Genomic DNA, 13799 nt, shown 5'->3' with positions numbered 1-13799 from the left:
AGCTAAGAAGATAAATGGCAATAATACTAGCAATTAAAAACTGAAGATGAAGTGCATAAGCGGGATATTTTCAATAAGAGAGCTTATTTCATCATGAGTCAAAACTAGTGGATTTCCTTTTAAGGCTAGTGGTTATTGAAGCAAAACTTAATAACTTCCTAAAAGGCAGTGAAAGGTTTAAATGATGTAGTTGTTAGCATGTTGGTTTGTGCTCAGCCTGCATTTTGTAAACATTGTGTGAATTAGTGTGTCTGCATATTTGGAAGGGGAACACAACCTTTGTGTTTGGGAAGCCACGGCCTCTGACAGTGACTATGAATCTGCTTTGGGGCAGGAGGGCATTGGCAGCCCTGGCCAGATGTGCTGTGCCAGCCATGGATGGTGGCTGCCAACCTGCGCTCATGACTCCTCACCTCTTTCAAGTTAAAAACCCTGGTGCTTCTGTGGTTCTCACCACTCAAACCTGTGCTGGTCTCAACTGGTGGGACACCTGCTGCAGTGAAGGGAACTGGAGTGAGGAACAAGCCCCCATAGCCTTTAAAACAGAATTAGATTTACATCAACTGTTCAACAGACTGTTCCATGCTTGGGAAGAAGGCCTTTAACCTTGGAAGTATGGATTATTTGGCGTGGTTAAATACCTTTCAGTGGTACTGATTTGCAGACTTTGGTGATCTTGGACCTTTTCGAGAAGAAAGGAGAGGGTGGGAATGGATGTTGCTGGCAAATCCCAACTGAAAATGTTTAGTTTAAAATTATGTGGCTAGAACTTTCATACCAGATTTTGTTCCTGTCAAAAAGGCTAAAAGAATAGTTAATAGCAGGTAATCTTATACTAAAAGAGAGAAGAACATTCTTCATTACAGATGTAATTGTATTCAGAGAAAAATATTTCTATTGAGCACTCATTCTCATTGTCTTTGGAAATCTTCTGAGAAGCATGTATCTGAAGGACAGAATTTTTGGAGAAAGGTACAGTTATCTATTCAGTCACTACTAAGGCTTTCTTCCTACAATATTGATATTTCAGCTTCATTTTTCTCCTTAAAGAATGTTTCCCTTGAAAATGCAAAGTTGTTTCCATTCTCTGTCATGACAACTTGGAGACCAAAGACCAATCTGAAAATGTTTCTGTTTTTCTAACACAGTATCATTCTTCATCTGCATGACGCTATTTAAAATTTACATGATAACTTCTGTGTACCTCCCAATTCTTTCTGAACAAGACTGACTTTGTAAGAGGCAAAGATGACTCCATTTCTTGTTGTGGTAGGGCCTTATGATTTGTTATTGTGTCACTTCATAATGGCTTAATATGGTAATGGGATAAATTAGGACATAAGTGTATGCCATAAAAATTTTTAAGTTTTACAGTTTGTAAAAGGTAGAAGATGTTGATTTAAAGATCATTCCCTAGAATGTGCCATGGCAGTTTTTTAAATGCTTTGTTACAAATGGACCCTACAGAATTACATTAAATATTTGTAATTATTTTATTAGAAAAGACTCATTGAAAGTGTTTTTGAATGTGTAATGATTTAGCCATAGTAACCTTCTCAGTGTGCCTTAGTGATAGGAGCAGGTCTGCATGAGTTACATTGAAAGGTTGGTTAGAAGCAGACCAGTGAAATTGCATTAGTGTCGCTGTCATGAGCACTGCTGTGGAGAGTTTAAATGGCTTTTATTCAGGTTCACTTGTGGAAACATATCCCTTTCTGGTGTGCCAGTTTTCAACACGTGTATCACCAGAGTGTTTGCTTTGGAGGAGCTGGAGTTAGTTTTTGATATACTAGTGCTGTTTTCAGCTAGCAAATAACACTGGCTTTATTTTTAAAGGTGCTGTATTCTAGCGCTCTCATTATATATTTTTGACTAGTTTGGTGTTCTTTGTGTAAGGTGATGGCAGAGATTGTCAGTACCTGAGCCTCAGAATACTGACTTAGTTTTTACTGCATTAGAAATGTCAACTGAAATAATTTGACATTCATCTTTGTTCTCTGCTAGTTCTGTTCTCTGTTTCTCAAGGTACTGTATATCAATCTAGAAGCTTTTTGGTCTCTTAAATGGGTTATTTCCCTGGTTATTGTGTTTCTGTACAAGGTTTCACACATCTCTTGTTCTGATGTAGAGTGCTGGCAAACAGCTTGTGATGTCATGATTGGAGGTTTTGGGTTTTTTTAGCTTTGTCTGCTTTAAGTTGGTGTTCTGACATAGCTGACTTAGCCCAAAGCTGGCCTTAACATGGCTTTGAGCTAGGACAGAGGCTGTAATACTGATTATTTATATTTTTATTTACTTGCCTACTTACTTTTACTGTCTCTGGCCTGACAGCAGTCAGTGCTTTAGAAACTTAATTCTCTCAAAGCAAGTATTTCAGCAAATCTAGTATGAAACATTTGTGCTGAAGGGTCAAAACGTTACATATGTGTGTAAAACGGTGAGTAATTAATGACTGTCCAAGTCATTAAAAAATTACTGATTTTCAATGGTAAATTTTCAAAGAAAAAATGAAAACCAAGAGGGCCAAAATTAAAATGGGTGATTGAGACTGACAGTTCAACCTCAGCAGGTGCCACTATGTCAAAAAAGATCAGTTGTTGAGTGAAGAGTACAATTAACTTTTTTTTTTTTCTTTTCTGGATTTCCTGAAAATCTCTTGTGTAAAGGTAATACAGTTGCACATGGCAGTCAGGGTTGTAGAATCATTCCAGTGAAAGAAAGTTCAGGTGTAGCCCAAACTCCTGCTCACAGCAGGATTAGCACTGAACTTGCCCAGATCATGTTTTGATTATCTTACTTTTGTCAGGAAGAAAAAGCTGTTTAGTTGGAAAGAAAAGCATTTAAACATTTAATTAGTTTCCTGAAATACCAAATTAATATTTGAAGATGTTGACTGATGCATGAATTTTGTGAAATATGTGAAGCAACATACAAGGACTATAACTAATAACCAAATATTTTTCATTTTAGAGCCTTGATGAGTATGAAGATGATGAAGCAGGGCAGAAGGAACGAAAGAAAGAGGATGCTATTACTCAGCAGAACACGGTACAAAATGAGAGTTCCAGTGCAGATACCTCTTGCTCATACTTACTGCAGGTGAGATCTTAACGTTGTTTGTTTTAGCATTTTACTCCAATTTAAAACTTGTACTGCGTTCTTCTTTCTATTTCTAAACTGTAGATTATACCCTACATGAAAAACCCCCTAAAGTTCAGGAGTTGACACATTGCTGGAAGCAGAGTATGAGGTTCTACTCCACCAATGTAATACTACTGAGATGAAGATTCTGACAACAGAATCTTCTGTTTCTGTAGAGGTCTTGAAGGTAATAGTTTTAATGTTCATCATAGAATTTAATGTTTAGTGAGGGGAAAAGAAACTGGGAAATTCAAGTAAAAATGCTGACAGGCATAGAATATTCAATTAATTGGAGGTAGCCTCCTAAATCAGGACACATTTTCCTAATTTATTTTGTTTATTGACTTCTAATTACTGATTCTAGGATTGAAACCAACACGCAAACTCCTAGGGTAAACAGCCGTTGCCTCTGTGTAACCTTTTCTCCCTTTTTATTTCTTTCCAATCCCCATACCACACTGATTCCTGCAGTCCCCTCCCCCTGACATCAAAACATTGCCAGTTATGACTGGTACACCCCTCCTTCATACTACAGCACCTGTGGCAAATGTTCTGTCTCTTTCCTGAGTGCCCTGAGTCTCTTTAGCCAGTCTTGTTTCTCCTTCTGTTACCTAACAGCATGTACAGACCCAGCTGTACCAACTGAGGCCATCCAGCTCTGCCTGTTGACTCCAACAGAGGCAACAGCACATGCACAGTGAGAAAAAAACGCAAACAAACCAAGGACGTGGTGGTCATGGGTAGTTTTGTAACCATCCATAACTAGAGGTGACATGGCTGGATTGGTGAATCTGGATGCATTTTCCTTCTAAAATTTGGCCTAGTCTTTCATCTGCTCGTGGATGCCTTTAATGTTAAGAGCCTGGGGCCGAGGCGTCTACAGCTTAATTACCTGGAATGTCAAGATTAGTCTCCTTTTGTTAAAGTTGAATCTGTCATTTTCCAAGTTTCCGTGTGATTTCAGCAAGGTGTCCCAGTGGAAGACACGGGGAACAACTGCTTCCTTGTTATGTGACTGAATGCTGCAAAGAGAGGATGGCTCCTCTCCCTGTTCCCTAGGCTGAATAATTATATTTTACTTGGCTGTTCCTCATACAGGAGTTACTCAATAACATTCTCTACTTTCCAATAACATTTCTCTACTTTTTGACTCTGTTTTGTTTGGTACCCAGAAACAGAACCAGTGAAACATTCAGTATAACATGCAGTCACAGAGTGGTTTAGTGGTGGGGTTTGTTTTGTTCTCTGTTTCTTTCCTAATAATTCCTGATGCCTATTTGACTCCTGAGCCCTGAATTTACTGTTTATGTTGTGAATGTCTAATCTAACTTAACATTTTTCAAGTTATCTGTGAGTGAGAATAACCAGCTCAGAGGTCAATGCCTGTGTAAATTTAGAAACATGTTCACCTTTTGTTTCACTTATGTACATTAAATCTAATCTCCTGTTCCACCTCCCAGTCACTCCCAATGAAGGAGTCATGCATGTTTTAATAGTTGATCTGTATCTTTTCTGTTCTGAGTAGCATCTGTGGACATCTCCTCCCCAAACACATTGAAAAGCCCAGGTTCCTGCACAGGTTCCTGTGACACTGTTCTGGTTGTTCCATCTGCTGTGAAAGCTGACCATTGGGTCCGCTGTTATTTCCTGCCTTTTCACCAGTGGACATTCTCTTTTATTCTAAGAGGAGATTACTTTCTTGAGTAGGCTTTGGGGAGTGCCTTTGAAATGCAGTATGCTGTCATTCAAATTTCTGTCCTGGACATGTTTTTATAACTTAAAAAAGCTGTATTAGATTTGAGATGTGCAACTGTTCTACAAATGCCATGGTGACTCTTCCACATGCTATCATGTTTACTTACTTATTCCTTAATTCTTCTAGACTTACTAGAAACACTTTATTCTGTATAAATATCAAATTTACTCCTCTATAGTTCTGTGTTTGTTTAAGAATGTTCTTGAGGATGATGTTTATGTTAATCTGTGGTACTAGGGCAGTTTTAAATGAGAAGTTCCATTTAATCTCGAGTAGTTCAGCTATTATATTTTTCAGTAACATCAATAGTTTCTTCAAAGCTCAAGGAGTAAATAGCTGCCTCAGTCTGGTAGGTAACATTTTAAAATTTCTTTTATTATTTTTTTCCCACATTTTAACAGTGCTTCTGCTGTAGATAGACTGTTCTCCAGAGGGAGTGCTCTGATATGAGACTCTTACCATTCTTTTCCGTGGTGAACATCAACAAAAATATTTCTTCAAAGCAACTGTCTCCTCTGAGTATGCCTCATATAACCAGATCTGTTGTCTTTGCAGATGTGTCAGGAGCCATCACGCTAAAAAGTTTTTATGCTTTTCTCCAAGTTGTTTGTAAGACTCTTTCTTGTTCACTCTGTTTTCACTTCTTCAGCAGATATTCCAAAAGTTTTAATTCTTAGTTTCTCCTAGTGGTATTATATAATGCTTTGGCAATATTCCCGTGCCCTCTTTTTTTCATCCATATTTTCTATTCTTCTTGACAAGCAACCTAAGTTTTTATTTACCAAACCATCTGTATTAATTGTATTGTACATTTCCAAGTTTGTCACCTCTCTCCCAGCAGGCACTACTTCTTTGTTGACAGAGCTCAGCAGGAGTGTCGTGTCACCAACAATACAGAAATGTGCCCCAGGTCTCGGATCTGGCAGAGGCCCAGGGTGGCACATGCACAGAACAGATGGAACCTTAGAAAGTTGCAGCTACTAAGGTTTAATCAGTTTACTCCTGGCTCTGTCAATTCGCTTTTTATTAGAAGACTTAGAACTTGCCCATTTTCAACAGAAATTGACAGTAGTGTTATTTCAGCTTTGATGACTTAATTTCCTTTTGATTCTACTCTGTCCAAGACTAATACTTTTTAAAAGTAGAGCTTATGTTGAAGATGTAAGAACTAATTTTAAGTTGCCATTGACCAATATATATTTTACTTCCATGTACTAAGCAGAATAAATACATTTCTGTAGTTACAGCTATTCATCCCCATTTGTCCATTCTTATTATCATTTAATGAAATTTGTAAATACATAATTATTGTGAAAATGGTAAATAAAATGGTATTGACTTCATATTTGATGAGGAAATAAGTTGCTGGATAAGGTTTTTCTTTCCAGTCCTTAATCTGATTTTTCAGTTCCCTTTTAATATTGTCAGAGGTTGTGGTTCTCATTTTCTTAGGCAATATGTACATTTTTTGAAAACTCTGTCTGAATTGGAAGTTCTTCATCCAAAGCACAGACTCACCAGGTTTGTTAAGAATAGGTCCAAAAATACAGCAGATTTGAGTATTTTCCCTGAAGCAGAGCTATTTGACTGAAATCATCTTCTGAATTATTTTATATTGGCAGTATAGAAGGTGGTAGTCTGGCAATGTTACAAGCACTGAAAAACTGTTGCAATCAAAGAATTTGTTGTGTAACTTTAGAAAAAGATAGTGTGGATAGCCTCATCTCAACATTAAATCCTCTCCAGACACAAGTGTTATATCTGACTCTGACTTTCTGGCTCGATTTTCTTCCTGTTCTTAGTAGGACTAAAATCCTATTCAGGTTGTTCTGATCTTGTGAGTTGTGGTACTGTGGGTACACCAGTGATGTGTATGGGGATGCACACTGAGGGTGAGAAGTCATATATCAGTAAGCCTAGAACTCTTACAAACGAGCTAGAAAATCTGCAATGCTAAGGACAAGCATAGATAAAACTCCTACTTTAAAAGTTAAGGTTTCTACTTTAATTACCAGACACTGAAGATTTCTAGTTACAGAAATCTAGCTCTTGTTTAGCAGAGATGGCAAAAGTGCAAAATTATTTGTTAGCAATGTTTTTCTTGCAGGTGGATAGAAATGGTGCGTTCAAAGTAGTGAACATGTCTTCATTGAAAATGGTGTTAGTGTTTATGTGCTATACAGAAAGCTTGCATCCAAAAAACCTACAAGATTTGGCTGAAAAAACCAATTTATTTAATGAAGATTTATTTTTAAGTCTTTTAGAAAACTTTCTGAGTTTCAGAATGTGGAAAAGATGTTACTATTAGCTAATACTCAAAAAAACCCTGCCAAAAAACACCATATGCAAGGCCTTTATATCAGAGCATTTAGGTTTGCTGATACTATGGTCATGTGCCTCTTGGAATTCAGTTGTTTGTACATCTGGCCTCCTAAAATATGTCCCAAATATGTGCCCTTCTTCATGTAATCATGTGGCAGTAGGGTTATGGTCATTAAAAAGTGATATTTGAGCATGGTAGTATGTTGTGATGTATATGTCACCTTATGGTGTTCTTGGAAAATTGGAGAGCCAAAATGATGTATATGTCTCTTTATGGTGTTTTTGGAAAATTGGAGAGCCAAGGCGAAGGCTGAGAAGATTAAGTCAAAGCCAATATAAAGCCTTTTAGTGAGAGACACATATATAGGTCCTCCATCCATTAAAAACGTCAAATTACAACTGTCTGTTTTTTGGTAGTTATTCTATAATAGTACAGAAGTATCATTCTCAATACCTTGGAAAGGGTTTGAAATCCTTTGTTTTATGTTATCTTTGGTTCCTTTCTGCTTGAATTTTATCTTAAATGTTGTAATGTCTGTGAATGCTAGTTGTGCTGAGCAGTGAATGAGTACACTGCAAAAAATATTTCAGCTGCGAATAATTGACATTTAAGATATGGGAGTTGAGTAAATACATATTGACAAAAGCATCAAGAGACAAAAAGGCATTTGAGAACTTCAAAATTACTTTTGTCATTGGCATGAGAATGGGGCTTATGGAGTTCTAGATGTGTGTTTTTCTCCTCACTGAGGACAAAACGGGTCTTGCTGGATGAGCCGAATCCTTTCCTCTCCCTGGAAAACTTGACCCAAACATGTAATTATTGTCACACAGAATTTGTCTAGTGTATTTCTTAATTCCATGTTAAGAAATTGAAGATCATAACTATCACAGTTACCAATATCTTTTGCATCTGTCTGATTGCCAAAGACTCTGCAGTTATCTGCTAGAAACCTGTCTTGGTATTTCTAGTGCTGGTATGAAGCTGGGAGGAGAATTTTGCCTCTCAAGCATTCTGAAGTCTGGGACCCCAGTATGAGATGACTCACTATGACAACTGTTTTGCTGTACCTAATTTTATATTATGTATTGCTGCAAAGCCCGGGGCCTCATTCAAGACCTTCCACTTCATTTGGAAATAGCAATAATTTTGTTCCAACAATTAATTTGCATTGTGTATGCAATTGTAATGCACATTTCTTGCTCTCCCTGTGTTGGTCTTAGCATGTACATGAACAAGAAATTAAGATGTTGAATCTTACAAAATTACTTTATACAAGATAGAGCTTTGTGAGATATATTTTAGACAGTTAAACATCCACACTGAATTGGAGTAACAAACACAGAGTGGATTTGCCAGGCAAAGAAATATCACTTCATTTGTAGCACTTAACCTTGTTGGACTGTAAGTTGTATTATATTCCTGCAGTAAGCACAAATTATGTGCATTAGCAGACAGACTAAAGCTTGATCCTAGTACTGAATTCCTGTGGAGCTGTTAATCCAAGACAATGGAAGGCAAAGCTGCCCTAGTTTTCAGCTCAGAGCACTGACTTACATGCACGGCAGTATTGCCATGTCTTGAGTTGCTCTCGCTCCTCTCTGTGGCAGCAATGCAGGTTTTTGTACTCTGCCAGAGGTTAGCTTGTGATGGATGCTTGGATAATCGTTCAGTTTAGTGTAGAAATTACTCAGTACCTTTGAAAGAATCCTTGTTGATTGGAGATGAGGGTTGAATGAAATGTCTACATAATTAGCATTAATGGTACAACTATGAAATTGTGTCACAGTAGGTTGGGTTCATTGTAGTAACTTCAATATGAAGGTTAGGTGGCTAGTGAAGTAATGTAAACTTGATTTATTAACATGACCCTTTAGTTATGCCTTGTGCATTCAGTTGTGAGTCATTCAAAAGCCTTTGAAAATTGAAGGAAAACCACATTTGATCTTTTTTTAATCTTTTGTGCTAAAAAAGTTTAACATTTCACCAAAACATTACAGGCACTTTCTAAAAGGAATGTCGTCCAGAGATATCTTTACAGAAGTGTAGTTCTGTTTGCTTAAATACGATTCTTTTCTTTAAATGTGGCCTAAGACATTGGAATTTTTGGAAGCAAGGACATATATCAGTGTTTAATGTTTAAATGTTTAATAGACATACCTTATAAGCTTTGCTGAAAGCAATAAATACAGGTAAGGAATAAAATTTCTTCTTTGCCTTGTGGCAGACTATGAGAAATGCAGAGATCTGAATTTGTTACCTGCATTTCTTTCAGAAGGGCAGCTGAAAACCTGCTTGACACAAGCATCCCTAGAGTTTTGTACTTCAGTCTTGTGCTGAGATTATACTGCTAAATAAGGCAACTCAAGTTGCTCTTCTTCACTATTTTACCTTTTCTGGCTTTTCACTTAGTAGTGTAATGTCATACAACATCATTTTACAATTACTCTCATTATCCAAAGTATGTGGTAACAGTATTCATGCCTATTCATACATGATCTTGGCTTTTCAAAGGTGTTTGGCATCTGGGTTTCATGTATGAAGAACTGTATGCATGCATTCAAGGGTAATAATTCATCTTTTGTAAGTGTTTTACTGTGATTGTTGCTTGATGTTAATTTCCATCCATAGAGAAAATGTAGTTTTCTACACTAGGCATGCATGAATGTATTAAACATGGGTTTTTTTCAGCACTACATTTTTTAGATGTTTGGCCAGGAATTATTTTACATACTAACGTGATTATAACATTGGTATTGTATTTAAAAGGAACTAAATGTGATTAAAGTACAGAAATACATTAATTGTGGTGACGTGTGTTTGAGGTTGGAAGTCATAAGTAATTTTGCCAAATCAGGTTATGAGACTCTAATATTTGAGATTTAACTACCAGATAATATTCATCTTAGGTTTTCTATTTGCAGGTGGAGTGTGATGCACTTCACAGAGATGATATGAAAGCAGTTAATAATATCCACAAAGCACTTAAGCACTAATGGTGTCTGCAGTAGAAAACTCATTAGGAAATCTGACTGTATGTCTAAAAATGTTTGCATCAAAATTAGTTAAAAAGGATTCCAATTCAGTGTTGATTATTAAAATATTACTAAATTTTAAAATACATTTGCACCTTTAGTCAGTTTTGTGTGTGTGCAGTGTTTTTAAAGTGACATTAGTTGGAGGGAATTTGCTGCCCTGTGTGGGTCATAACATGAACCAGGTGCTTCAGTTCCCATCTGCCATGGCTCCCATGGCTTGGGAGACCCAGATGATTGTTGTGATCTGTGTAAGGAAAACAGGAACACAGGAATTTCATGTTTTCACAGTCACACATGATCAGGCAATCACTCAGGTAATTTCTAGCAAAATGGGCCTATATTCAGAGCAGTTTGAGTGTGTTAATAACTAAGTAATTATGGCATGTGTCCACTTTGTGAAGAGGCAGCAAGTACAAATATTCAGCATTACTCACTGGGTACTGTTCTTTGTGTTCCACTTAAGAGATGTTGTGGAAAAATACATCATGATGTCAGGAAGGGCAGTATCATGAGTTTGAATGAAAGTGGCATAGGTCTGGAACATTCTGACCTGTTGTGAATTGGTTGGCTTTGTAATCTTGATTTGCTTTAATTGCTTTTTTATGTATGTATTATTGCAGGTTGGAAAAACTGCACTCTACATAGTAAATTTTTAATTAAAATCTTCAAGGTAACTTCTGAGTTTGAGTAATAATGTTGCATGGTGTTCTTGTCTGGTATAACTGGAGGCTTTAACTACACTCAAGGATTTGTTTTGATAAAAATGAGATTGCTAGCTTTTAGTTACATTGTATGGATTTGTGTTTTTAGTAGAAGATTTTAAAAAAGTGGAGTCTGGTTTTCGCATCAGAGTGGGCTCTGTCATAAGATGGTGTTGTAGCAGCATAGGTTTTCACTGCCAAAATCTTCTTCCTTTCCTGTCATGTGAGTAAATTCAGTATATAATGTGTGTCTGTTGGAAGAGTGCTGCTGATCCCTGCATGTTCAGTGGGTTTTACCTTGCCAAAGGATCTGCACATGCACATCTGATTCAGCTGTACTGCATGTGCACTGTCCAATACTGCTGCTTTGGAAGGTGCTTTCAAGTGAAATCAGGGTCCTTTTTGCCCCTAAGAAATCAGTTACTGATGTGAGACCCGTGGGAAAGAGGGTGGCTGTAAATGTCCTATGAGCCAGGAAAAGTTGCTTGGCTGAGCACCATGTAACCTTGAGGGTGCAGCTTGGGCATCTCTACTTTGAGTTGCCCGACTTCTGCTCTTGAAGGGAAATACTGATAATGACTACCAAGATTTGTCTTCCTGACAACTCACCAAGAAGAGAGATCTTTCAGTTTTTTGTGGAAGGCATTATTTGTGTTCAGTGCTTGATCACTGTCAGCATAAATTTGATTACCTTTGATAGCAAACTTTGCTTTTCTTAGAAAGAAATACAGCATTATTAACATTTTTAACATCTGGGCTTAGTAAAGTTTAATTTAGTGGATAGGTGGTTTAAGCTTAAAATTTTGTTTGATGAATGGATTTCACTCCCAGTAAATAGAATTAAATGTACTATGATATATCTTAAAATTGAATATTTGATTTTGTGGCTCTGTGTGTGTGTGTGTGTGCACAACTGTTTGTCACAGGACCTGCATGAAAACTAAAGCTGAATCAAACCCATGCAGGCATGGCATTGTGAAGGCTTCCTGTTCTTGCTTTAGAGTCACAGCTGTGCCTAGGAATCTACAGGGTTTTCAGCACAGCCTGCTCTTCTGCAGAAGAGCAGATCTTTATGATTCTTATAGACAGCATGTGTGAAGCAGAGCTTGTAAGCTTTGATTTCCTCTGCTGAAGTTTGGTCGTGGCCTTTGCACTAAGATTTCATATTTTGGGGGCTTTATTTACTTTTATTCTAATTTTTTCTTGTCTTCAGATGTTGCTGCTGTGTACTCAGCCAATTTCTGTTGGTTTGTTGTGCCCTATTTGTTTCTTTCACTGTGGAGTTCATGTAGCTGTGCTCCAGAATTGCACCAGCACTAGCTGCTGTTACACTGGTCTGGAGCCTTTTTTGAAACCAACATGCAGATGTAAGGAATAGGAAGCAGTTTCTCAAATTCCCAACTAATGGTTTGAGCAGCCTAGAGGGACCTCATGTTAAGAAATTTCTTTTTTTTCCCCCACAGGTTTTCTGTTTTGGACTAGCTCTTTAAGTCAGCTGGGTTAGTGAGTGTCCCCCTTGGTTGTTTCTTTTTTGTTTTTTTTTGGTTTTTTTTTTTTTGTTTTGTTTTGTTTTGTTTTGTTTTTTTTTTGTGGGGAAACAAGTGATCCTGAAAGTATAATGATAAACTGTAGCTGAGGTTTCTTTGGCAAGAAGAGTCATTGAGCACATACAAATTGATTGAAAAAGAGGGTCTTTCTGAGGTATCTGCTTGTACAAATAGATTACACAGCCTGACTGATACTAAACGCTTTTGTAAGGTATGGAAATACTCCTGATTCTTGCACTTTCCTGTGCTTCTGCTCTAGAGAGAGAACTGTAATTAATACTGCTTTCAGGGCAGGAACAAATCTGAAGCCCAGGTAACAGTGTGAGTACCTGCTGGCTGTGTACAGAGAGGGAGGAGGTGCTTTCCTGCAGGAACTAGCATGGCCCATGGCCCAAGAGGATCCCTGCTGCAAGGTGGAGAGGGGAGACAGCTTGCTTGGTGCTGCTGAAGGATGAGCTGAAATGTGTACTCTGCACAAATACACAGTAGTTGTCAGACATTTTGTAACATGTACCATGTTATTAACAGTTAGAGAACACCATAGCAGTAGTTACTCAGATGTGCTGGTGCATTTGGAAGGTGCATATTCCAGTTCCATGGTGGTGGGAGGATGGCTGGGGCAGGGTAGCCTGCTGCTCCATCTCTACATCCTTGCAGTCTAGTGTAATTATTGTGATGGCTCAGGAGGGAGGAGAAATCTTATTCATAGTTGTTTGGTGGAGACAGTCTGACTGTGTTTATACTTTTAAAAAGTGCAAGACATGGGTGTGAGCTCAACTGCTGCACTGCTGATAGAGCCTGTGGCTTAATTATTAGCAACATTTTTTGGCATGGTTTTGGTTTGTGCTACCTAATGCTCTCTTATGTCATACCTGAGGGCTGTTTGAGGAATTATGTACCAGGAACCAGTCCTCTTAAATGGTATGAACATCACAGCACCAGTTTGGGCTGCCTTTTGTGTAGTGCTACAAGGACATTACTAGTCTCTGCTAGCTCAGAAACAGCTGCATACCTTTAATCATCATGCTGGGGTATGCAACACAAAGCTAGGTTTCCTGCTCTGGAAACACTGCTTTGAGTTGTAGCTCAGCCCTTGTGTGATTTCAAATACTTTTGTCTGAGGGGAGCCTACAGATTCTTATTTCTTAGGGATACCACATTGTCTTTCTGGTCATTTTTCCTGCTCTACTTTTTCTGTGAGTCACATGAGATCTAGTCTGATTTTTTTCAGCCTAATTTAATAAACTCATTCACAGCTTTTGTTCTGTGTGCCTAACTGCTTGTCCTGAGCTC

At 37.8% G+C, this 13799-nt stretch overlaps 1 protein-coding gene across 2 annotated transcripts in view; it reads left to right on the top strand.

Moving 5' to 3' along the window:
• The window catches only part of PAWR (pro-apoptotic WT1 regulator), a 70589-nt gene that overhangs the window by 32578 nt on the left and 24212 nt on the right, over positions 1–13799 (top strand). For both annotated transcript variants that reach the window (XM_064701990.1, XM_064701991.1), the window contains exon 3: positions 2971–3099. In XM_064701990.1, the coding sequence (XP_064558060.1) occupies positions 2971–3099 (129 nt within the window). The remainder of the gene's footprint in view (positions 1–2970; positions 3100–13799) is intronic.

Source organism: Zonotrichia leucophrys, chromosome 1A, assembly GCF_028769735.1.
Source record: "Zonotrichia leucophrys gambelii isolate GWCS_2022_RI chromosome 1A, RI_Zleu_2.0, whole genome shotgun sequence".
Taxonomy (NCBI): domain Eukaryota; kingdom Metazoa; phylum Chordata; class Aves; order Passeriformes; family Passerellidae; genus Zonotrichia; species Zonotrichia leucophrys.
Note: the sequence above shows the minus strand (reverse complement) of the source record. Positions and strands in the feature narration are given on the sequence as shown.